This window comes from Rhea americana, unplaced genomic scaffold (genome assembly GCF_003343005.1).
Source record: "Rhea americana isolate MKP2758 unplaced genomic scaffold, rheAme1 scaffold_346, whole genome shotgun sequence".
In the NCBI taxonomy this organism is placed as follows: Eukaryota; Metazoa; Chordata; class Aves; order Rheiformes; family Rheidae; genus Rhea; species Rhea americana.
In genome coordinates this window covers 501,208-523,692 of record NW_028186475.1, presented here as the reverse complement: position 1 = coordinate 523,692, position 22,485 = coordinate 501,208, and the positions used below count along the sequence as shown (strand labels likewise).

The 22,485-nt window shown below is 47.8% G+C and overlaps 1 protein-coding gene across 2 annotated transcripts in view; it reads left to right on the top strand.

Moving 5' to 3' along the window:
* SETD1B (SET domain containing 1B, histone lysine methyltransferase) overlaps positions 1-22,350 on the top strand; it is a 54,625-nt gene extending 32,275 nt beyond the window's left edge. The window contains exons 7-17 of one of the 2 annotated variants that reach the window (XM_085311655.1): positions 4,687-4,857; positions 5,705-5,792; positions 7,089-7,306; positions 7,583-7,700; positions 8,402-8,866; positions 10,660-12,210; positions 14,596-14,762; positions 15,302-15,433; positions 16,324-16,443; positions 16,843-16,980; positions 17,685-22,350. In XM_085311655.1, the coding sequence (XP_085167781.1) occupies positions 4,687-4,857; positions 5,705-5,792; positions 7,089-7,306; positions 7,583-7,700; positions 8,402-8,866; positions 10,660-12,210; positions 14,596-14,762; positions 15,302-15,433; positions 16,324-16,443; positions 16,843-16,980; positions 17,685-17,858 (3,342 nt within the window). In that variant the 3' untranslated portion in view covers positions 17,859-22,350. Of the gene's footprint in view, positions 1-4,686; positions 4,858-5,704; positions 5,793-7,088; positions 7,307-7,564; positions 7,701-8,401; positions 8,867-10,659; positions 12,211-14,595; positions 14,763-15,301; positions 15,434-16,323; positions 16,444-16,842; positions 16,981-17,684 lie in introns of both variants that reach the window. The other variant, XM_085311654.1, reaches the window with a different exon arrangement.
* The last annotated feature ends 135 nt before the right edge of the window (positions 22,351-22,485 follow it).

Genomic DNA, 22,485 nt, shown 5'->3' with positions numbered 1-22,485 from the left:
CGGGGCGCGCGGTGGTACGGCCCTGCGCGTGGGTCCCGGCCGTCGCGGCAGCAGGCTGCCCTGGCGGGGAGCAGGATGCACCTGGCCACGCTTGGGCAGGATCCAGGATGGGGAATGAGCAAACCCTCTCCAGGGAAAATCTGCAAAGGAGCTGTTGTTCAGCCTGTTTCAGAGGGCTCTAATGTCGTTAAAGAGGCGTCTCTGAGGAGCGAGGAGCGGCAGGGCTGCAGCTGATCCTGCCCCCGGGCAGCATCGAGGACTGAGTGACCGGCTGCGTTTCCTCCTCGCGGAGCCGGTGCTGTATTTGCACGCTTTCCGTGCCGGTGGGGCTGCCTGTGCGCTCTCGTTAAAGCTGAACGCCAGCGAGCAGGAGTCGTGAGGCAGGGATAGCTGCTCCGCCAGGCAGAGCTAGGAGAGCGTGCTTAAAGCGCTTACGCCTGGGAGAATCCTCCCCGCTGCGCTCCGTTTGGGAAAGCGTCCAAGAGTTCGGGCGGGCTGCTGTCCTTAGATCCTAAAAGCCCACAATTATCCCCCACTCCTCATCTCCTTTCCTCCCTTAGTGCAGCAACTTCTGAAATTCGAAGTGTTCGATAGCTTTAGGTGATGAGGGGCACTGCTGGCTTGCTCTGGCAAGGGGGTTGCGGTAGGAAGTGACCGTGTGCTCACGAAGCCGACACGCAAGGGCTGCTGAGGCCGAAGGGGAAGTGGAACTTTGGCTTTGAGAAGCCAAAGTCAGGTGTTGAGGGAGCGTTTGAAGCCCCGCGCTGAAATTACGTGCCTCGCCACTTCGCGGGCCGAGCTCCGGGGCTGCTTCCGTGCTTCCGCCCTCCTCCCGCCTGCGCCGTGCGTGTGCGCGGCAGCGGCGAGCGCACAGGCTGCGCGCTGGCCGGTCCGCGAGGGCTTCCAGGCACGGGTTAGGGAATAGCTTTGCGTGAGCTGTCTCGTCGCTTCTCAGCCAATTTAAAGTGGACCTTAGCCAGTGAACAGCTCCGGGCTCTAACACAGGATGAATTTGTCTCTACAAAGAAAAGCTAGCATTATAGAAAGGTTAGTGCAGACCTCAAAATGACCGTTGCACTGAGTTGTTTTAAAAAACAAGCCACGGATACGTTTTCTGTTTCAGATAGCAGTTTTCAGAGCTGGTATCTTCACCACATGCTGTTGTAAGCCAGTCGCGTGTTAACTCTCGTGCCTGGGAGAGCTCCCTGGCTTTCCAGAGACATGGGTAATGTTACTCCTGAGCAGCTGTTTTATGACACAGTGTAATCTGCTCTGGTCTGGAGCTGCCTGGCGTGACATGCGGTGAGAAACCGAGTCCCTCTCCTGACTAACGCTCGAGGCTTGCGCCTTCTCCCAGCGAACGTGTGCCAACAGAAACGGAGGCCCCCTGCTTCCAGGGCAGCGAGGGAAACGCAGGCAGCAAGTCGCTGCAAAAGCAGCCGCCTCAGCACCCAAGAAACGGTTTTAAACCAGACGGCGTAGTGAAGAAGCAGAAGCAAGTTGAGGCAGGTCTTCAGTGGCTGCTCGGCTCTTTATACGCGGTGCTGTGGTTGGATTTAGCACGTTCCTCCCTCCGCTGGAATTCGCAGCCCGCTTTGGTAAGGGGGGCTGACTGCTTCCCAGCCCGTTGCCACAGTCYGTGCCACAGGTTATATTGGAGGTGAGCAGTCTAATTGAAAATAAAAAATTGCTGCATGGGAAAACATTTGTGCTTTCTGGCCAGGAACAAATGCCAGAACCATTGCTGCTCCAGGCACCGTCTYGGGAAGCCTGGGCTGGACCGTGCGCTGGTCTGAGGCCCTCCTTCCTGCTAGGGCGGGCTGCTGCACGGTGCTGTGGCAGGACAGGGCTTCTGCTCACAGTCCTAAGTTATCTGCTTTTGCCCAGGAGGGACAGAATAAYACGTGCCAGTGGCGACCTCTCGGATTAGACAGCAGAACTGGTCTCCAATTTGACCCCTGCAGTTTTGTGTAAAACTCCAACTTCTGGGATCCCAGGGGTACCCTCAGTAGCAGACATCTCCAGGAGTGGCTTAGTCTGCTGCACTGATGTAYGTGTGTTTAATGCCTTGGAGAAAGCTGAATACCTGCTATTTGCCAGTTTCTCCTTGTGTTTGTAATGAAAGCAGCTGGTTTATTCCAGCAAAGCAATGCAAAGGAAGCCTTAATAACAGAAACTGCAAGTGGCTGCAAAGGAAAACGAAATATGAGTGTGTGACTTTAGCTGAACCGTCCCTTTGCTGGTGCCCTTCCGAAGGCGCGAGGATGAGCTGTCTGGCCCCTCCGTGCCGCTGCAGCTGGAGGTTGGTTCCCCGTAATCGCGCACCTCCAGGCTCTGAGTTGGGAATGCACACAAACGACCCCTCAAAACAGGCCCTGCATCCTTATTTTCTCCTTCCTAATGGATTTAATTGGAGGTGCCCATATGATTCTTCCTTACTAATAGCAATGAAATAACTGATATTATTTTCAGAGGTTTGGAAGGATAAATAAGGCAACATATGTGCTTGTTTAACATCTTTTTTTTGTCTTTGGAAAGAAGTGCAGCAGATTTGTAGGGGAGAGATAGTATCTTTTAATATCTCTTATCCTGGGACCATCAGCAGCAGCAGCAGCCTGCCTGTTATTTCACAGGAGAGAGCAAGGCTCGCCCGTGGCAGCGTGCGAGCTCCACCGTACGCCAGCGCCTGCGGTAGGTGCGCCGCTCGTTGGCTGGGGCCGCGCGGGGCTGCTCGCGCCCTGGCCTCCCCAAGCCCGACAGCACGGAGCCCTGCGGCATGTTTTCCTTGACTGCCCTACAAAGTTCAAGTTTTAACAGGACAGTAAGTATTGTCTGCCCTGTGCTTCTGGCAGCCCCTGAACTGTCACAGCACACAAGGCGACAACACGCCTGTCACCTCCCAGCCCTCAATTTCTTCCTTTTCTCTCTGTTTTTTGACTACTGTTTTTGCTAGTGGCAAAAGTATATGAAGTGCCGCAGGCAAAGAGCAGGAAAGTGCAAGAGCAAACGCGATGTCCTAGGCCAGGCGTGATGGGAAATGCGTGGGGTGAACGCTACGGAGGAGCTTACTGCTCGGGAAGGTAGCGCATCACACGGCCCCTGTTCGTCTGAGCTCGGGGAAAACTCCCTGCTCCCGAATCGAGTGATGGCGTGAGTGTGAGTGCTGGAGGAGGACGCGCTAAGCCGCCTGCCAGGAATAGCCAGCCATCCCTGGCCATGGATTCTCAGCTTGATATTCCCGTTAGTCTTGTTCCTTATTAGCAGGAGTGCTGAGCTGATGCTTCCTATTCAGTGATTACTCTCGGCTTCAGCAAATTAGCTCTGTTAATGTCTGTAAAAGGAACCGACTTTTAGACCGTGGGCCACCGCTGGCTGATTAGAGTAGATGTTACCTCCGATGCCCTCTGCTCGAGGGCTGCGTGGCGCGTGCTGCCTCCCGGGAGGCCGGCGGCTCCCGTCTGCACGGGTTTCCGTTCCTTCTCTTCCTTCGCCCCTCGGCTCGGGTGAAAGGGGGTTCAGAGCAGGCGTGAGGCTGTGGCTTTCGTTACCGTCTTGTACTCCACAGCTGTTTTGCCCAAGTATTTTGCCTTTCCTCTGTTACCCACAGTGGGAGTCTTTGGACAGTTTTTGTGGACTTGGATTGCGATCACTAAGTGAACACGTGGGCATATGTGATTTTGACTCTGTTGTATTATGCCTTACATTAAAAAGAAAAAAAAGTCTCCCTAACTAGAGGGTCTAAAGTTGCTTTCAGTTGTGTGGGTTGGCAGATGAAGGCAAATATCACGGTTCTGGGCTAACTTGCCTGAAATATGTTTGGGTAGCTCTGTAGGAGATGCACGTGTAGCTCTATTTCTCATGTAGCTGATCGGGCAAGAAGGGTTCCTGCAGTGCTTGGGAGCCCAGAGGGAGCTGCGTATGAGGACGGCGGTGCGCGCAGCTCCGGGTGTTCCCTCCAGAGCTCAGGGAGCCTGGGCAGTAGCTGCTCCCCAGCACTATGCAGTTTCTGGACAGCAGAATATGTTTGCTCGGACTGTCACACCCTGGTTTCATGTCTGCACCTTTTCTTCCCTTTTCCTCTCTCCCTTTTTCCTCCTTGGTTCCTACCACGAATGTTGAATTCTTGGCTGTCTTGAAGATGGTCGCTGTGGTCGCCTCACAAGGTGCTAGGGACGTCTGAAATGTGCCATAGGGTTTGTGGGGCTGCTTATTCCCTTCCCTTGGAAGTACTTTTGCCTTTGTCAAGCTACATGCGAATGAAATGGAGAGCATGTTCTGAAACAGGCGGTGGAGAAAGCAAGAGCATGAGCTGCTCTGATACCTCATAACGCAATGGCTGCAGGTGCAAGATGCCTTGGTGTCCTGTGCCAAACCACTGTTCTGGAGTCCCAGSAGGTTTGGTTTCCAGCAGTTTTAGTGCCTTGGGCAGAAAAATGGCTCCTTAAAATGCAAAAGGGGAAAGCTTCTCAGAGATGGAAGGGCCTTGTTACCAAGAAGAACTTTTGCACATCCCCTTTTAAACTGCATGTGGTCATGTGGTGCATCTGAAAATGCTGTTGCCTTCAGAGAAGCTGATGCCTGGGTGGAGGAGCAGTATTGCACAAACCACAACTATCTGAGCTTTTTCCAAAGTTTGTTATTCCTCAGGAGGCTTTTCCTCTTTTAAGTGTGTTTTCTCAATTGCAGGCGTCCCTCACTCCAGTGAAGTCTGGAGGAGAACTGGAGGAGAAGCCGAAGCCGAAGGATCGGATCACATCTTGTCTCTTGGAGAACTGGAACAAAGGAGAAGGCCTGGGATATGAAGGAATCGGTTTGGGCATTGGGTTACGAGGGGCTATCCGGTTGCCATCCTTCAAGGTAAAAATGAAGATATCGCTTAAATACTAGCATTCTCTACAGGAGCAACAGGAGGACATTGGGCACTTGCCTGTGTTAGGACACTGTTTCAGCGTGGTTTTAAATACATGTTACGCTAGTAATATTTTACACTCTTGTTTCTCTGTTTCTCTGCTTAGAACTGTGTTTAAACAAAGCTTATTTGGAGCTGAGTTTACAATTAATAATAGGCCTATAACATTGCTAAATCTCTGGATTTTGAGRCTTGACTGTCTTGTATAAGTTAGAGTCTTGGAGATTGACAGCTGAGTCTTATCTGGAAGTTTGGTTTAAAGGGTTCTCTGCCTCATGCAAGTTCACAAAATCAGACTTGCAATCCTAGGAGGAGTCATTTTTTTTTAAAGAACATTTGTGCTTCCTGCCAAGAAGTGGAAGCATAAAAAAAAGATCTTTTTTTAAAAAAAGAGGGGAGGAGGGAGGACAAGATTCTGCAGTCTTGATTTAGAACTCAGCTTGCTTTGGGGGTTCCTGAAGATGCCATAGTTGTCATTTGGTTCTGTTTCTATTTTCCTACATTTCAGACACATGGGTTTGTCAAGAGTTTTCTCTGTCATCTTCAAAGTACCTGGTGATGGTATACACCATGCTGGTGCTGAGAGTGTTTTGATGCAAATTGAGAGGGTAGAATTTCTTTCACAGTGAAATTTTGTTTGCAAGCAAATAAAGGATTCAAGAGCTGTGGGGAAGTAGTCTTTGGTTTCTGGGTGCAAGTCACTCTGGCAAAGTAAAACAGTAGCCATTTGCTTAAGAAGTTGTTTTCTGCTGTTTTTAAACTCTTTTAGAAATGCTAATTGTGTCTTTTGTTCAGGTGAAAAGAAAGGAGCCACCTGAAGCTGCCTCAGCAGGAGATCAGAAGAGAATCCGGCCTTCTACTTCTGTTGATGATGAAGATGAAGGTTTGCAAAGCACATTTGTTTGAAACACAAGAGCAGATGCAAACCACATGCAAGCTGAATTCTTTTAAACTTCACAGGAGCGTGCTCGCGTGCAGTTAGACACAGAGTGAAGGATCTGAGCCAAAACCCTGCCTCTCACAAAACTCCGATCAGCTGGGAGATGTCTCCTCTGGATTCTGTTATCTTAAATTCACTGGCGGGAAATTTAAGACACGCATTTTATGAATAACTCGTAATTTAGTTCTGCTGATGCAGAGCTGGTCATCCAGCAGAGGGAGCTCAGATTAGTTCATGGACCATGTTCCAGAGCTGTGCTTGTAAGTCACCAAGTACATTGTGGGAGAGAGCAAGTGAGAGGCATGACCTGCATTTGATTAAAATATACATATATATATGTATATACACACATATATGTCAGAAAAATCCATTTGAAGATATTGTGACATTTTTTCCTGCAAACAGGCAAAAACTCTACTTCAAGCCTTCAAGATTTAAGCCTTGAATACTCTTTATTTAAGATAAGCTATTTCAAGTTAATTGAACCACAAACTTGATCCAGATTAACAACCGGTTTTGAAGCCAAAGTACAAAAGCAGGGTTTTGTAAATTATTTGAGTAGAAGAAAAATGCGTTCAATATAAAAATTTTAGAACTAAGTTTAACTAAGTATCTTTCTTATAACTGAATGCACAAATCCKTTCTTCAAAGAGTAAGCCAAACCCAAAGCTGTTGAAGTATTCATATCCGTTAATGCATCCCTGGTTAGGGAAAGGAAGGAGCGCAGGGAGTTTCCAAATACGAATTGTGTACTCTTCCTTATGTCTCTGATTCATGAGGAAGCACACCTCCACTGGTGCAATATATCCCTATACTGCATAGGTCACCTTCTGCGTGCTAGTCTGAACCCCTTGTCCCCAAATACGCCCTTCTCAAGGGTGACACTGTAATTCCCTTCTCCAGGCAGGGCTAAGCGAGACAACCCTTTGGCAAGGCCTTTCCTTGCTTAGCTGTTCTGGTCTGTGTGGTGCTATGTCTACTGGCTGCTTTGCCCACGTTGTCAGCTTTGGCCTCTTGCCTTTTGCCATCCTTGCGGCTTTCAACACCCTGTGCCCAGTCTCATCCTCACTTGCACTGTAAAATTAGCAGGTGCCTGTTAGCTTGGGGACTCTCTCACCACAGGGGCATATTGCACCCAGCCTCAGTCCTCCCACAGAAAAAGTCTGTGTGATGCAGTCAACTCTTTGCCTCACTTGCAAGGTATGTGAGGGCTATTTCCTTCTTGTTTTTGCTCACCAGAGTCGGAAAGGGACAGAGATGCTTCCGATGTGACATCTGGCCTGTCAAAGAARGATGCAGAAGCAGTGGGGCTGAGACGGCGACCAGCACGGCCTCTGGAGCTGGACAGTGAGGGGGAGGAGGGAGATGAGACATCRGGTAAAGAGGAAGAATCCTCCTCAGAGAAGGAAGAAGAGCAGGAGGAAGAGGGAGGCTTGGTGAAAGCAGCRCCTGGCAAGGTGTGTTGGTTTTATTGCTCTGTTTTGAATGCTGTCTGTCATTAAACATGGTGGGTCCAGTAACTCTGGCTCTTTGTGAAAGAGTTTAATTTTGCCCTTTGTGAAAGATGAGCCCTGAGAGAATAATCCTGGCAGGATTATTGACCCAGCAGGTTCTCGAGTCAGCGTCCCTGGGAGTCGCTGGTGTTTACTGCAGCGACAGTCAGGTCTCAGAAAGGGCCAGACACTGTTCACATTCAGCGGTGCTTTCTTGCAAAGGAGGAAGAGGAGGATGAGGATGAAGAGGAGGATGAGGATGAAGAGGAGGATGAAGAGGATGATGAGGATGAAGAGGATGATGAGGAAACAGGAATAGAAACAAGTGACAAGGAAGAAGAGCAGGACTCCGAGGAGGGTAAGCAGTTTCTGGGGAATCAGCAAGTGTATAGCTTTCACCTCAGGTACGGTGTTCTTTTTGTACKTTCTGTGAGCCGATTTTTATCTTTGCATCCTCTTTCAGTGAAGAGCTGTTTTATACAAGGTAACTGAAAACCTTCTGTCATCACCCAGTTTGTGGGTCCCCCTGTAATAGCTCTTCAGCCTCTGGGTAATTTCAGCCCAACTTGATGGGGATAGAGGTCTCAAAGCCAGCTAAAGTCCTGCCTGTTTCATGAAATGTGTGTGGCTGAGAAGAGAAGGGCCCAGGTTTCAAATGGGTAATTTAGTCTCAGATGACTTTTCCATCCTGTCRAACAATTGCTGCTCTGGAATGTAGCAGCTTCCACATTTTAAAGCTGTCTGAGAATGCAACAGAAACTCTCAGTATAACTCCATTAAAGAGGCAATCCACTAGGAGACCCATATCAGCAAGGTGCCAGGCAGTGCTAGTTCTGCTGCTCAGGGAACTGCCTGTTGTATGACAACTATTGTGAGCATCCAAATACTTGGTTTATATTTCTCTGCAAAAATAAATAAAATAGGAGAAAACTTCCTCAAAGCCATATGTTCTGCTGTGGAGCCTGTTGCAGCATGGAAATGATATTTGTTCCTGTAGCAGGTCCTGATTGTTTAATGAGGTCAGAAAGGGGAACTAATGATARCTTGTTCTTCTTGCAGAAGATGTAGCAAGTCCCTCATCTTCCAAGGCTGAAGTTGAGTCATCTGACGAAAGTGAGGACTCCTCTGAATTTGAGTCGAGCTCTGACTCGGATGATGAAGAGGAGGAGGAGGATGAAGATGAGGAGGAGGAGGAGGAAGAAGAGGAGGAGGAAGAGTTGGCTCAAGATCAAGATAGAGAAGCCATAGTTGCTGAGACAGAGCATGAACCTGCCAGTCATGAACTCCCTGATGAAGAGAGGGAGACCATTTTGGAGCTATATCCTGTGGACGACTTCATGGATGCAACGGGCTTGGGACTTGCAGAGCCAGCTTTGGTAGAAAAAGATGAAGGCATGGAAGAAGTCAAGGCAGGGGAAAGTGAATGTGGTGAAGTCCCAGAGGAATCTATTGCTGCTGAAACACTCCTGGTTATAGAAAGAGACCAGGAGAGAAAACTTGCACTGTCTCCCATCTGTGGGCCAGGTATGATCTTCCATTTGGTTTGTCATTTTATCCTCATGTTTCCAAGTACAGCATTCTCTCAACATCTTTTATATATTTTTGATATTTACCTTGTCCGTTCCTTTTCTCTCTTCCTCCAGTCCCAGCTTTGTGCTAGAGGTTAACCTAGCATAGAGAAAGAAGTCTGTGCTGAACGTTTTTTACCTTAGTAAGGAGTTCCACGCAGGCCTTCTGCTACTAAAAATACTGTGGTTATTTTATCCAGTTTAATTAGTGTCCTGCAGGAACTGAACAGTTGTCATCATCTGAGGGTGAGTGACTGGCTGATAGTGTGGCTGAAGCTCAATATAGAAAAGCCAAGGCTGCTAAAACAGTACAGGAATCTGTGCTGAATGAGTCAGTACTGGCTGTTGTCAATTTTGGTACCAAAGACAATTTGTGGCTGGGAAGCTGTATAGTGCAAGGGAGTGGAGTCTCAGAATGTGTCATGTTCCTGTAGTATTGTGTCGTTTTCAAGTTAGTCCTCTTAACTGGATGATATCCCCTGATTTTCTGGGAAAAGGAAATTGTCTTCYTTAAATTCAGAGTTGTATCTATCCCATGAAGACATCCTCAAGGAAATTGGAAAGCTGTTCCTAGAGGAGTAAGATGCATAAAGTTTGACAAATACTGCATTCAGGGAAGGCTGATAAGTTAAAAACTGGAACCAACCAGGAGAGCATGTCCGTTGTGACCTGRTGAGCCTTGGGCAGGGCTGGTGTCCTAGGGCTGCTGATCAGGGCCCAACGCAGTGCTTTGACTCCTGGAGAGCTGGAGATCCAGTCCCAGGCCAAGCTATCACTCCTAGGCTGTCATAAAATCTAAAAGACTTACAGAGGCAAAATGTTCAGTCAGGCAGAGCRAAGAAAGATCTGTTTTGCCCTCCAGAGCGGGTTGGTGTGCAGGAGAATAGTAGTCTGGGGAGAGTTGCATTTGGGCACCTTGACAAGTGGAATGAGCTTTAGAGGTGAACTGTGGGAACAGGCTCAAGCTGCCTAGTCTGCTCATACTGGAGTTAAGCAAGTCTAACCCTTCTCCAGTTCACTCAGCACAGAGAGCACTTCCCCTCCAGATGTCCCACTTGAAAATGTTATTTTGAGCTGCCTGCAAAAATTCAATGTTGATTCCTTTTGGCCCTGGCCTTAAGGAGGTAAATAAACTCCAGACAAATGAGACTGCTGCAGAGAGAGCAGCATATAAATTGCCTCATTGATACCACCCAAGTGTCTCCTCATTCATTACAAGGGCTTCCCCTTTTCCTTAGTGTCATGTTCAAGAGCATCACACTTCTCCCTTCCCTACTCCCCTCTGTGGAGAGCTGAGAGGGTGTTTCTTCACCCTGCAATTAGTTTACCTTCCCCCATTACGAAGCTGAGAGCTTGGGGCTCTGACAGCTCTCCTTTGAAAACCCTCGGCCCACAATCCCCCACTAATGCTTTTTATGGTTGTAAAAAAGGTGGTCAGAAACAGAAAGCAGGCTGTAAGCAGAAAACCTTCATTCTGGCCTGTGTAGTAGCTAATCCTCAAATTAATAGTTTTTGTTTCTTTTTGTTTTTTGTTTTTTTTTTTTTATGGTCCATTAGGGATGTCTGTGGGAGCGTCTAATTACTCCACACTCTGTGCCTCCAAAATGTAAAGCATTGGAGTTTTTAAAGCCTCCCAGTGGAATCGAGCTGTTCTGTAATTGCAGTTTCTTAAACATGCCTTTGCTGGGAAGTGGTGAGTAACTGAGTGGAAGCAAAGCTCCCAATTCTCTTCTGTTTTCCCCCTTCCAGTGGAAGAGTCTGAACCAGTTACCATGCTGGAGCCAGACGTACAGGAAGGTCTGAAGCCTGAATCTCAAGATGAGGAGGCGGCGCTCTGTCTCTCAACTCCAATGGGAGTCTTTGGAGAACCTCTACCCAATAAAAGCAGCTTCTTTAGCAAGTCTGATGACAGCAGCTTAGAAGCACGTGTTAAAGCAAAACTGCCCTCTGCAGCAGAGGAAGAAGACCGGCTGCCTCGGACACCTGGGCGGGAGGTGGTGGTCCATTCAGAAACTGATACTCTTCTGCTTCCAGCCCACAAGGTGCCATCCTCCGTGCTCCCGTCAACTCCTGGTAAAGAGGAATCTTTAGTCCCTCCAGAAAAGTTCCCTGAACAGTTAATGGTGACCAAAACGCCTGTGGAAGAGGAGATTCCTCGGACTCCTGGGCGAGACATTTTGGCCAAGTCTTCACACCCCCTTGCAAAGTCACAGAGTACGGACACTGTTCCAGCCACCCCTGGAAGCGATGCTCCGCTTACAGGAAGCAGCCTGACCCTCAGTTCCCCTCAAGTCCCAGGGAGCCCCTTTTCCTACCCATCCCAATCTCCTGGCATTAACAGTGGCATTCCTCGGACTCCTGGGAGAGATTTCAATTTCACGCCTACTTTCCCAGAGGCTGGTGCTACCATTCCTTGCCTTCTGTCTGGCAAGAAACAGTCAGAGGATGAGCTAGATGAGAAACCCTTTAAAGAGCCTCTTGGTGCTTCCCTTATGGTCAGCATGAACAGTGTTCCTTCCCCTATCCCTTTTGCCAGCCCCCCACAAGCAGATTTCCACACAGACATGGGCCTGCCACCTGATGAGCCAATACCTGTAGCAGCCCTGCCCTGCATGCCCAGAGATGGAAGAATGCCCATTGAGGAATGCAAGGCAGAAGTAAAATCTGTTTTGCTCTCACCAGAAGCACCCATGGGTGCTTCTATTCTTCCTCCCCCACCACCACCTTCTGTCCTTCCCAAAAGGAGGCCAGGTCGGCCAAARCGGTCACCACCTTCTGTCCTCTCGCTGGATGTCTACACAGGCAAAACCATAGAACCTCCGCCTGTCCCAGTGGCCTTGGTGGAAAGTGCTGTGAGCAAAGAGCTGTTAAGTGGACATCCTGATGCTTTCTATGGACTGAAAGACCCTGAAGCTGTCACCCTGGATTTCAGGAATGATGGTTTCCACGAGAAAATAGCAGCTGAGACGGTCACAGAGAAACTGCCATTTAAGGAACTGGAGAACCAGTGGAATGAAGACTTCAAAGAAGAAGAAGCTCATGTGAAACCTAAAAGACAGTGGCGAAGGCAGAAGAAAACACCTGAGGACGTCCCAGTGATTCCTTCCCCTGAGTATTCCCCACCCCGGCCTCAGTTCAGACCGCGCTCCGAGTTTGAGGAGATGACCATTTTGTATGATATTTGGAACGGAGGCATCGATGAGGAAGATATCAAATTCATGTGTATCACATATGACCGCTTGTTACAGCAAGACAATGGTATGGACTGGCTCAACGACACCCTCTGGGTATTCCATCCTTATATCCTTTCTCACCGGCGTTCTGTGTTACACACAGGGCATAGCCCAAGTTGGGACACACTAGATGGTCACTGAGTAGGACTTACCTTACAGAAAACTAAATTAATTGCTGGAAGAAGCATTCAGTTACTAGAACAGCAATTGCTTTTGTCAGCAGGGAATTTTAGATTCTTACTCACTGRAGCTGCAGTACAAAAATACTGCAGAAGTGGCTGTTGTTGCTGTACTTTCGATCTAAGACTGCAGGGAAGATTTGTATGCTCCTCTTCTGGGGAGAATTCCTTGCTAGTTTGAGAAGCTTCTGTCTGCATTTAAACTAGACCTTTTTTTTGGCTTGCCTGTGGAGTTTCTAGTCTGCATATATAGGGCTTTTATTTGAGGCTAAAACTTGCTGTAAAAATAATCTTACCATCTGTGCCCAAAATGATGTGTCAGTGGTGCTAGCAGCTTTARCTAGTGTTGAGTTCAACATACAAATAACCGTAAAAGTGATGGTTTCTAAGTGGCCCATGGGGGACAGGCACGGCTGCAGGCTGGCAGCAGCCGCCGGGTCCTGCTGTCCGGGAGCTTRTGGAGCACTAAGTGGTGCTCAAGGGGCAGGGTCTGGCCTCACTGCTCCCTCCCTGCCCGCAGCCTGGTAAGCAGCAGACCAGGCACAGCTTTGAATCTTTGGGAGCATCGCTGGGACACACAAGCTGTGTCAGTGCAAGGACCTGCGTGTATCGATCTCCAGAACAGAGCCCAGAAGGGTGTGCTCGCAATCTAAGAACTCGCTAGTAATTTTTTTAGGAAGCAAATACGAATGCATATGTTTAAAAAAGACAAAATRCACCACCTCCTGTACTGCTTCAGGTTGTGTGAAGTAAAAATATCCTGTCCCCTGACTCCTTGCAAGATACTGTTTTTTACCTTTCGTGAAAGCAAAAAAAGAAAAACCCAAACCACTTAAAATAGCTAGTGATATGACTCACGCTAACAAAAGCAAGTTGAGGTCAGTGCTGAGCTGCATTTTAGTGCTTTCTTCCTCTGCATCTCAAAGGGCAGTGTGTCAGATTAATTTTCTGCCTTTTCATAGCAGTGTAATAATCCCAAAATAGATKTATTTAATTGAAGAAAATATTCTGAAAGAATGACAAAATGCATCTTCCCCAGTAGTTTTCAGTCTGCATCTGCCCCATTTGAGAAAGCAGTTCCAAAAATAAATTGGTTTGAAGACCAGTGTAGTTGTCTGCACAGTGATGGGGAATCACTGCCGGTGAAGGGCAGAACAGGACAGCTGAGGGTAGGTGAGGCTGCTCTTACATGTGGTGGCATTTCATAACTTATATAATGGAAGTATTTGAGCTTTTGCCCATTATTGATAAGGATTATTGCAATAGCAAWTTTACAGTCACTTTTTAAAACCATATAAAAATAATCTGTAGCCAGTTGTCAGTTCATCCTGTGCTACACTGCAGTAGGTGTGAAAGTATCTGCAGGGTTCACCTGCTTTGCAGCCAGCTCACACCTCAGCTCTCTGGCTGACTTCCAGGCCATTGCTGCTTGCTTTTCATGAGCCCTCTGCTTCAATTTTACACTGTTAAGGAGATGTTATGATTCACAGGGAGTATTTTTGGGTGTCTACCAGCCTCATGGGCTTCGTGGCCATTTTTGGGGGTGTGCTGTCAGGAGTGCAGCTCCACCGCCCTTCCAGAGGCCAAGSCTGCTGCACCCATATGGTTCCTCTGCCTATGAAATGTGGTACGTGGCCTTGCCAGGCTGGCTGCACTTCTGCTTGACTGCTTTAACAAATCTGTGCGGGGTCTTATCCCCTCTCCACCAGGGTCTTCAGGAGCTGATTGACTGAGACCGGAGAGAGCAGCGTCTCCGAGCCCTTGGGGCTGAGGAGCATCTCCATGCCCGTCTGTGCAGCAGCATGGCTGTGACTGCAGTGAATTCAGTGCTGTTTCCTCAGGGCTTGGGGTAGCTGCAGGGAATTTCTGGAAACAGAATGAAAGCGTGTCATTGAAAACACAGAGTAAACAGTTTGTCCAGATGGCTGGGCAGCTGCTGTCTGTGTACATGGCCCATGCATAGGGGAAAATCCTTTCCCAAACAGGTTTCTCTTGACAGCTTAACCTTTTTGTTTAAACTTTCTTTTTGTCTTTGCTTCATTTTCCCAAAGCATCCAGCTTAGAAGAAAAGACTATGTTCAGCTTCCCTTTAGGCATATGGGCTTGTTCGGATGATTTTTTTTAAATAGTATTTTTATTTTATTTTTTTGCAAACCTCAAAAATCTTTCTAATTTTTCAAGCTCCTGGCATTGCCTAGTTCATAGCTCTGTGTAACCGTGACAGATTGTTTGATTTCCACAGGTAGCTGTGTTGCTCCTTAACTTATTTCCACCAACTAGCTTTTCTACTCCCAAGAAAAAGAAGCGGGATGATGGGATGCGGGAGCATGTGACAGGCTGTGCACGAAGTGAAGGCTATTACAAAATTGATAAGAAGGACAAACTTAAATACCTCAACAATAGCCGAGCTTTTGCGGAGGAGCCTCCAGCTGACACGCAGGTGAGGGTATGCTTCTACTGACTGCTAGGATTTGGTTTTAAACATAGTGTCGCCTCCTGAGAGCCATGCTGTCCCCTGTGGTGATGGGGTTGAGCCAGTGCCCCTGACTTAATGTCAACTCAGAGGGACTGTGGCAAAATTGCTGTTGTGTGAGTGGATATGAGACTCCCTCCAGCATGTCCTGTCCAGCTTCCAACTGGGAGAAGTGCTTTGGTTTCCCTGTTGAGTAATTGGGGCGCAGCACTGTTTTTTTCCATTCCCAAGCTGGCCTGTACAGATATCARTGACATTCAAGGTGGTGTCCTTCCTACCTTTTGTGTAGGGGAGAGGTGAAGCCATTGCTCTGACYGATAGAATTGGGTGTTTGGGAGTTTTGGGGCTGGTGTTAGTGTTCTCTGTGGGATGTTTTAGGAGGCCACACATTCTGCAGCGCTGTGCTGTAGCGTAAGTGATTGTGCATGGTACAGAGCRTATTGCTAGGCTGGGAACATGGGACGTCAGCTCTATGGTGTCAGTTTTGACCACCCATCTGTCTTCAGGGTATGAGCATCCCTGCCCAACCTCACGCTTCCACCCGGGCTGGCTCCGAGAGGCGGTCAGAGCAACGCAGACTCCTTTCCTCCTTCACTGGTAGCTGTGACAGCGACCTGCTCAAGTTCAACCAACTCAAGGTGGGTCAAACCATATGATTATTGCTTTGTACGTGGGCTGGCAAGTAGCAGGGCAAAGTCTGGGCAGGGGAAAGCTGTGGATGCCAGCTTTACCTGACCTTGGTCAGGGTCATCTCGGTGCTGGATGCCTCTGTGTGTGCCCAAGGATTGAGTGGGGCCCAGAAATGTTTCCTCARCTCTTTGCAAAATCATCTCTGTAGAGCAAGTCAGAAGTACTTTGGGGAACTGGGCTCTGCAACCTATGCTGTTGTAGCAGCTTCTCTGAGCAGAAGAGYTTCTCTTCTGGGATGAGCCAGTGTACCGTCTCTTTGGGGCACTTGGCTCTCCTGCACTTCCATGAAATACAGCTCAAAGACCTCTGTGATCTAATTTACATAAATAGACAGGGACAGAGCARTCATGGTGAAAATGTGTCACTTACCTCAGTGTGGTCTCCTGTGAGGAGCAGAGACATGAGCTGCTTGATAAATGAACTTTTGGAGCTTGAGCCCTAGTCAAAACCATGAGACGTGCAGAACACAGAGCAGGACCATGTTTGCATGTATACTGATCAGTAACAACCAGCTGGCTATTGACCATCCCTGCACTGTGCCCACTGAGAGCAAAAGCTGTGAAGGGAATCAGTCCCACCTTGTGGTGGCCCTAAAAGGTCCATTCTCCCAAGTGGTGCATGGTCAGTGGTAAAAAACAAGTATTGCAACTCTATGGGACCTCCTGTCCCCACTGTCACCTGCTGTCACTGCTGAGACAGAGGGGAGCTGAACTGAGTTGATACACCCCAGCACTGCTTGTGGCTGGGATTGTACTGGGAGCACTGAACCCAGCAATTGCCCGTCTGTGCTGTAGCTAATTCTGGGCTGGGATTTTGGGGTGTTTTTTTTTCCTTGCAGTTCCGGAAGAAAAAACTAAAATTCTGCAAGAGCCACATTCATGACTGGGGCCTTTTTGCTATGGAGCCCATTGCAGCTGATGAGATGGTGATTGAATACGTGGGTCAGAACATCAGGCAGGTAAGCTGGACTGTGGGGCTGGGACTGGGCTAGGTGAAATTTGAGCAACCAGCCCTGAAAGGGTGGATTATTTGAGTCTGACACACTGGGCTGGGGTTTCTGCTGTAAAGCATTAGCTGTGTAAGATGGGCAGAGTTTGGCATATGGTTTGGAGGTGAAAGTGGGATTTTCAGTGACCCATAGGAATTAGGCACCCAAATCCTCATGAAATAAGCTCTTGAAAAGCCCATCCTGAACTTCTGTGATTTCAGTTAAGTCTATGTTCTCTTGGGGTATTTGGGATCATACGTCTGTTGAAAAGCTGAGTGACACAAGCACAGCTGACGTGAGTGCAGCGTAGATCTGTGCTTTACTGAGCATGTGTGGCACGTTGTGACACAGCGCGGGGGTTTCCTATAGGTCATTGCTGACATGCGTGAAAAGCGATACGAGGATGAAGGCATTGGAAGCAGTTACATGTTCAGAGTCGACCACGACACCATCATCGATGCCACAAAGTGCGGAAACTTTGCCAGGTTTATTAATCACAGCTGCAATGTAAGTATCACATCTCTTCATATAATTGTGCTCTGCTGAAGTGATAATTTTGTCAAGCTCTCACTAACTCTGACAAGGGCCACATTCAGGAGCGGCAAAGTGCTGCAGGGTTATGATTAACTGTTAAGGGCCTGCAGTAGATCAAAGCAGAGTCTAAACTAGCATAAGGAGGAGATTTGAGAGACCTGAGGAATTAAACATGCAGTGATATACTGCACTCAGAATCTCACAACTGTGTTGGGGGACCCTAAYTGACACTGTTTAACCACATCTGGGGAGTATTTCCCTAAAACAGATCAAGCCTTAAGATTATTACTCTGCTGTGGGAACAATCTCCTTTCATTGTCCGCGTGGAGAAAATATCTTCTGCCCTGGTAGGCAAAGAAGCTGCTCTTAGCCTGTGAGCGGAGAAGGCTCTTAGCCTGTGATAAGCTCAGTGTAGCATCATCAAGGGTCTTCTGCACCACGAATGACCAGAACCAGGATGTTGTGGAGGAGGACAAGGAGGGCTGCGCTGCATTCAGGCTTCATGCCTGCCTCTCCTGGCCTCCTGCYGGCTCCCCTTTGTCCAGGCTCTGAGAACGTGATGGAGGTTGTGTAGGAAAAGGACGGCCCCTATATTTTAGTTTGGAGCTATTCTGTGGAGGCTGGGAAGCCACGGCCATTGGGAGCCTAAATCWTTCCCTATTCTGTCACCCTTGCAGCCAAATTGCTATGCTAAAGTGATCACCGTGGAGTCTCAAAAGAAGATCGTCATCTACTCAAAACAGCACATCAATGTGAACGAGGAAATTACCTACGACTACAAGTTTCCGATAGAGGATGTAAAAATCCCATGTCTATGTGGCTCTGAGAACTGCAGGGGAACCCTAAACTGAACTTGAGGTTTCTCATCACACTTGCACCTTCGGCCATGTCAGAACTGTGGTAACCAGGTGTGGTTGCACTTTGCCAAAAAAGAGGAAAAAAAAAGAAAAAAGGAAGAAAAAAATTAAAAAAGAAAAAAATATTTTAAAAAAGAGAGGAGAAAAGAGAAGAAAAAAAAAACAAGCAAGTTTCGCACTTCTGCCAGGATCATGAATGAAAGCAAAAAGCGCACATGCTTACGAGGACTGTTCATGTTTCAGGTGCTCTTTCCTTTTCAGATCCAACACGCGCACAAAAAGGTGATTACCATTTTGTGGCATGGTCTATCCAAACACTAGCTTCTCTCTGTTTGGTCCCTACGTTAATGCTCCATAATGGGATAATGGTACCTTTTTTTTTAATTGTTGTTATAAACTTTCATCTTTTCATAAATGCTGCTACCTTTTTCTCATCAGTTTTGTTGGTCGAAAAGACATTCAACGTTTAATGTGAAGCAGAGACTGAAAATGCCATAAAAGGTTTGTTGGGAGCTTGATTGGCTGCAATTGCACAGACTTCTCAGAGTAAGCTGTAAATAAATGTAAGGTTGATGTTACAGAGCAAGCCAGAGGCTTGAGGGGTGTGAATGGGCTGCGTGCGTGTGCTTGGGTGCGTGTGTGCGTACGGAGACGTGTCTACAGTGAGACTATAGGTGAACTGTCCTGCCTTTGCATTAGGGAGGAGCCCGAAACGGTCCCGAACCCGGACGCCCTGCGGAGCGATCAGGTCTGCTCCAAACTCGGGCTCATCTCTAATTTTCATGCACCGTGCTGGTATTTTGGGGGATCCAAACCTCAGCATCTGTACAAGGAAAATATTGGATACCGCAGTTGCCAGGAGTAAGAAGTTGAGTCAGTTTTGTAGCCGTAGGATCACAGCGCAGCGGATGCCCGTTTCTTGTGGATTGACTTGTCTTGCATTGAAAAAGAAAAAAAACCTGAGGCTGAGATTAAGTGGGCAGTACAGCCCTCGGTTATGCTGTAGAAATSTTGCCCTCCTTGTAAGCATACTGCGTGCCCCTCGTCGCTAATGCCGGGGCCTGCGATCTTCTCTCTGGTGGTGGGAAACCGGCTGATGCATTTCTCGTGCTGTCACGTGCATCTCCCTGCCCGCCGAGCGTTCGCAGGGGGAGTGTTTGCCCTGGCCTTGGAAGGGGGAGACTCCCCTCGCGATAGGAGAGGAGCTGCCGCGCAGCTCCCCTCCCTCCGTTACACAGTAACTTGCCCTCGGCCGGGCCCGTCCTTCCCGCGAGACCGAACGCGGAAGAAAGCGCTCCYGAGTGCAAGTTAGGGTAGCGGTGCTCTCCTCCCCCCTCCACAGTATGAGAATGAATGCTTTTTTCTTTTTTTATTTTTTTTTGAATTTGGAAGGCATCCTTTGAAATCATTTTCCAATCTGCGTTGCCCTTGCGGAGGTACCGGCTGAAGTTGGCAGTTCTCCAAGAGGTTCCATTTACAAATGGGCCAAAACGCCAAAGAAACACTTCTTTGGATGTGACCTGAACCGTTACCTGACCATTCGGGGACGGACAGGATCAGTGTTTCAGCTTGCATTGAATTTCTCTGGCTTTAAAAGTAGAGATTAGTTGTACGAAACCTTTTAAACTGGCTTTCAGGGGAAATTGCAATGTAGTTATGAAACACAGACATCTGCATGACTTAAAAACTAAAATTCTTTTCCCTGCAAAGTAAATTGGACGGCTGTCACCTGGACCCTTTCCTGGTTAGTGACATTTGCTCTGACACAGCTCCATGATCAGGGGTTGCAACCTTGCAGTGAGTTTCCCAGAATTTTTTTCTGCCGTTACTTGGAATTGCCAGGCCCGTACTTGGGAGCAGAGCACGTACCGCAGGCTGGACCTCCGTATCCGAACTCCTCCTCCAAACAAAGGGCCTGTACAGGGACGCACCGACTGCTACAAGCTGCCTTAACGCCGCCTGTATTTCTAGCTGAGGACAGTGAGATTGTCCCTAGGGTTGGACAGTCCGTAGTCTCATCTCTGGTTTTGTTTTGCTTGTTGTTTCCTTTGGGTTTGGGGTTTTTTTCCCCTCTGTAAATCTCTCTAGCAAGTGGGTAATCGTGACCCAGAACCTAAAATTATGAGAAGCACAAATAGTTTGTCATTGAGTGTTGGTTGTAGCTACAGCTGTGGCAGGAGTATTTGGGAATTAAACCAGCTGCTTTTTTCTTTTTTTGATGTGGATCCTCTTGTTGTAGTCGCCCCAGTTGGCGCCTCCGGCTCGGCCGTTTACGCTCGCGCAGCTTTGGAAAGGCACAAACGTTTCCCGTGTCTCCGAGCTGGAGCCCCCAGGTGCAGCGGTTGGGATGTTCTTGGCCTTCCTGCTCCACCAAGCCCCTGTGTGAAGGGTGGTTTTGGGGGCAAAATGCCCAGCCCCAAAATAMATGCAGATGATTTTGTATTTCCCAGCTTATCCGTGTGCTCTGGAGCTCTGGTGGGACAGGATTAACCCCTGCGGTTTGCCTTAACCTTYGCTGAGGGGAGCAGCCGGTCAGGGTGGCCGGCCCTGGTCTGCTGAACTGAGACCTCCGAGTTTGGCTCCTTCATTTTTAGAGCACTGGAGGGATTTAGGTACCAAAGCTCACGGGCTCTCCCCAAAACCACGTTCCTCTGGGCTCAAAGCCCAACGCGAGGCTCCCTTTTCCTCCGCGCAGACCTTGGCCTCGCCGGGCGCCCCGCGGGCAGGTGCCGCCGCGTCCCCGTGGGAGCGTGGGGCGCCGGCCGGCCCGGGCCCCGGCAGCCCGTGGAGGTGCCTTCCGCGCCCCTCCACGCTGCTTCGGCTTGGCTTAGGCGAGGTAAGAGGAGAGGAGGAAGGGGGAGAGGCAGCCGGGGGGCTCGGGGCAGCAGCCCCCTGCCCGCGCCGGAGCCGCCGGGACCCCGCCTGCGGCTTCTCCCAGACCCGTGTAGTTTTCTCCCAAATTTGCTTTGACTTAAATTGAAAACTAAAACATGAGAGAGAGAGACRTTGGCTATGTTCCCTGTGGAATTGCCTCTCGCTTCGGGATCTCCGCTAAKTGGAATGATCCTAGAGAGCAGTGCGGAAGTTTTGGAAATGTCACTTAAACTTTGGGTTTCCCGCTGTGAGTAAGCTGGCTTTGTTCAGCGTGTCGATGCCTTCGCCGCTGGCGTTTCTCGGCTCTGCTCGCCAGTCCCGCGCGCCCTCGCCCGACATCTCTGCTTATCTCCTAGATCCATCCCCACGTTTCCAGTTGGTCCCCAAAGTGGTCTGTACCTAACCGGGCTCCGGGAGGGGAAGGGGCTCATCTTGCAGATATTTATATTGTATAGAACAGCTTATTTCTACAAGAAAAACATTTTTAAACTCCAGCAAAGTATACAGTAGTTTCAGTTCCGGTTTTTGTGACCTTTTTCAGGGATCATTTCAGTGCATTTCTGTATAAAATAAAAATTTAAGGAAAAAAGGATTTTGAAGTATAAAAAAAATGCATCTTCTGTACATAGGCAAACTCAAGAATCTTCTCTTCAAACACTGTTTCTTGTAGAAACATGTTGAAATTTTTTTGCTGATTTCTTTGTACTTCAAGAGCATGTAAATAATTTATTAAAAGTGACTATTGTAATTTGGAGTTCTTTTTAAACAGATTCCAGCTCTAACTCGTGTCAAGAATGTGGGGAGGAAGGAAGGACTAAGTATAGCAAAGGAGCTGGTGGCATTTACAGCTTGTGTCAAGCTTTGTATAATGTAAATTCTGTACAAATATTATTTTTTGTGTGTGTCAAATAAATAGATGAAATTAGAAGCATTAAGAAACTGAAGACAAAATTGCCAAGTCAGGCTTTTTTTTTTTTTTTCCTCCCCCCGCCCCCTCAGTCTGAAACCTAATGTGCAAAATCTATTTATTTCAAGCGAGGAAATGTGTATAGTCTAATAGACAACCTAAAATGTATTTAAATAAGTCTGCAACTGGATTTTTTTCAATTTAATATTTTTGTTTTGTTTTTACAAATTTCCTCCTTAATTGCCACTGTAGTATTTGTCCAAGTGAAAAGAAACACATTATAAAGGACACACTCGAATGGGCAGTTTTAAAAGCAAAATCAAAGAACACTCTGCTCCCGATCCGTGCAGTTTCCAGATTCTGTAAACAGGTTGTTTTAATTCAAAGTGTGAAAATAAAGGGCCTCCTTTAAAAGGAGGCAGGTAAAATGGTTTGCAACGAATGAAAAATCCTTTTTTTTTTTTTTTTTTTTTGATGTTCATTTGAAAAAAAATCTCTGCTTTGAAGATTTAGGATTTCTGCTTTTTCCTTTGTTAAGCAAATTTATAAATTTAGGGATGTTTTGTGCATATAGAATCTGTCACCAGTATGTATCTTGTTTTGAAGAAAGTGTTTTTGTTGTGGATGTGTCATGCTGTATATATTTGTTCATATTTTTGTGAATTGAATACTATGTACCATTGTATTATAGTAACTTTTATAAAGCAAACCATAAATATACTGACTTTTCTTACAGAAAAATGATGTTGTGCTTAATGTATAGCCAAGGCTGCCTTTGTGTCTCAGACCCGTGCTAGGAACCAAGAGAGCTCAAGGAACCTGATCCAGGAGAACCAAAGA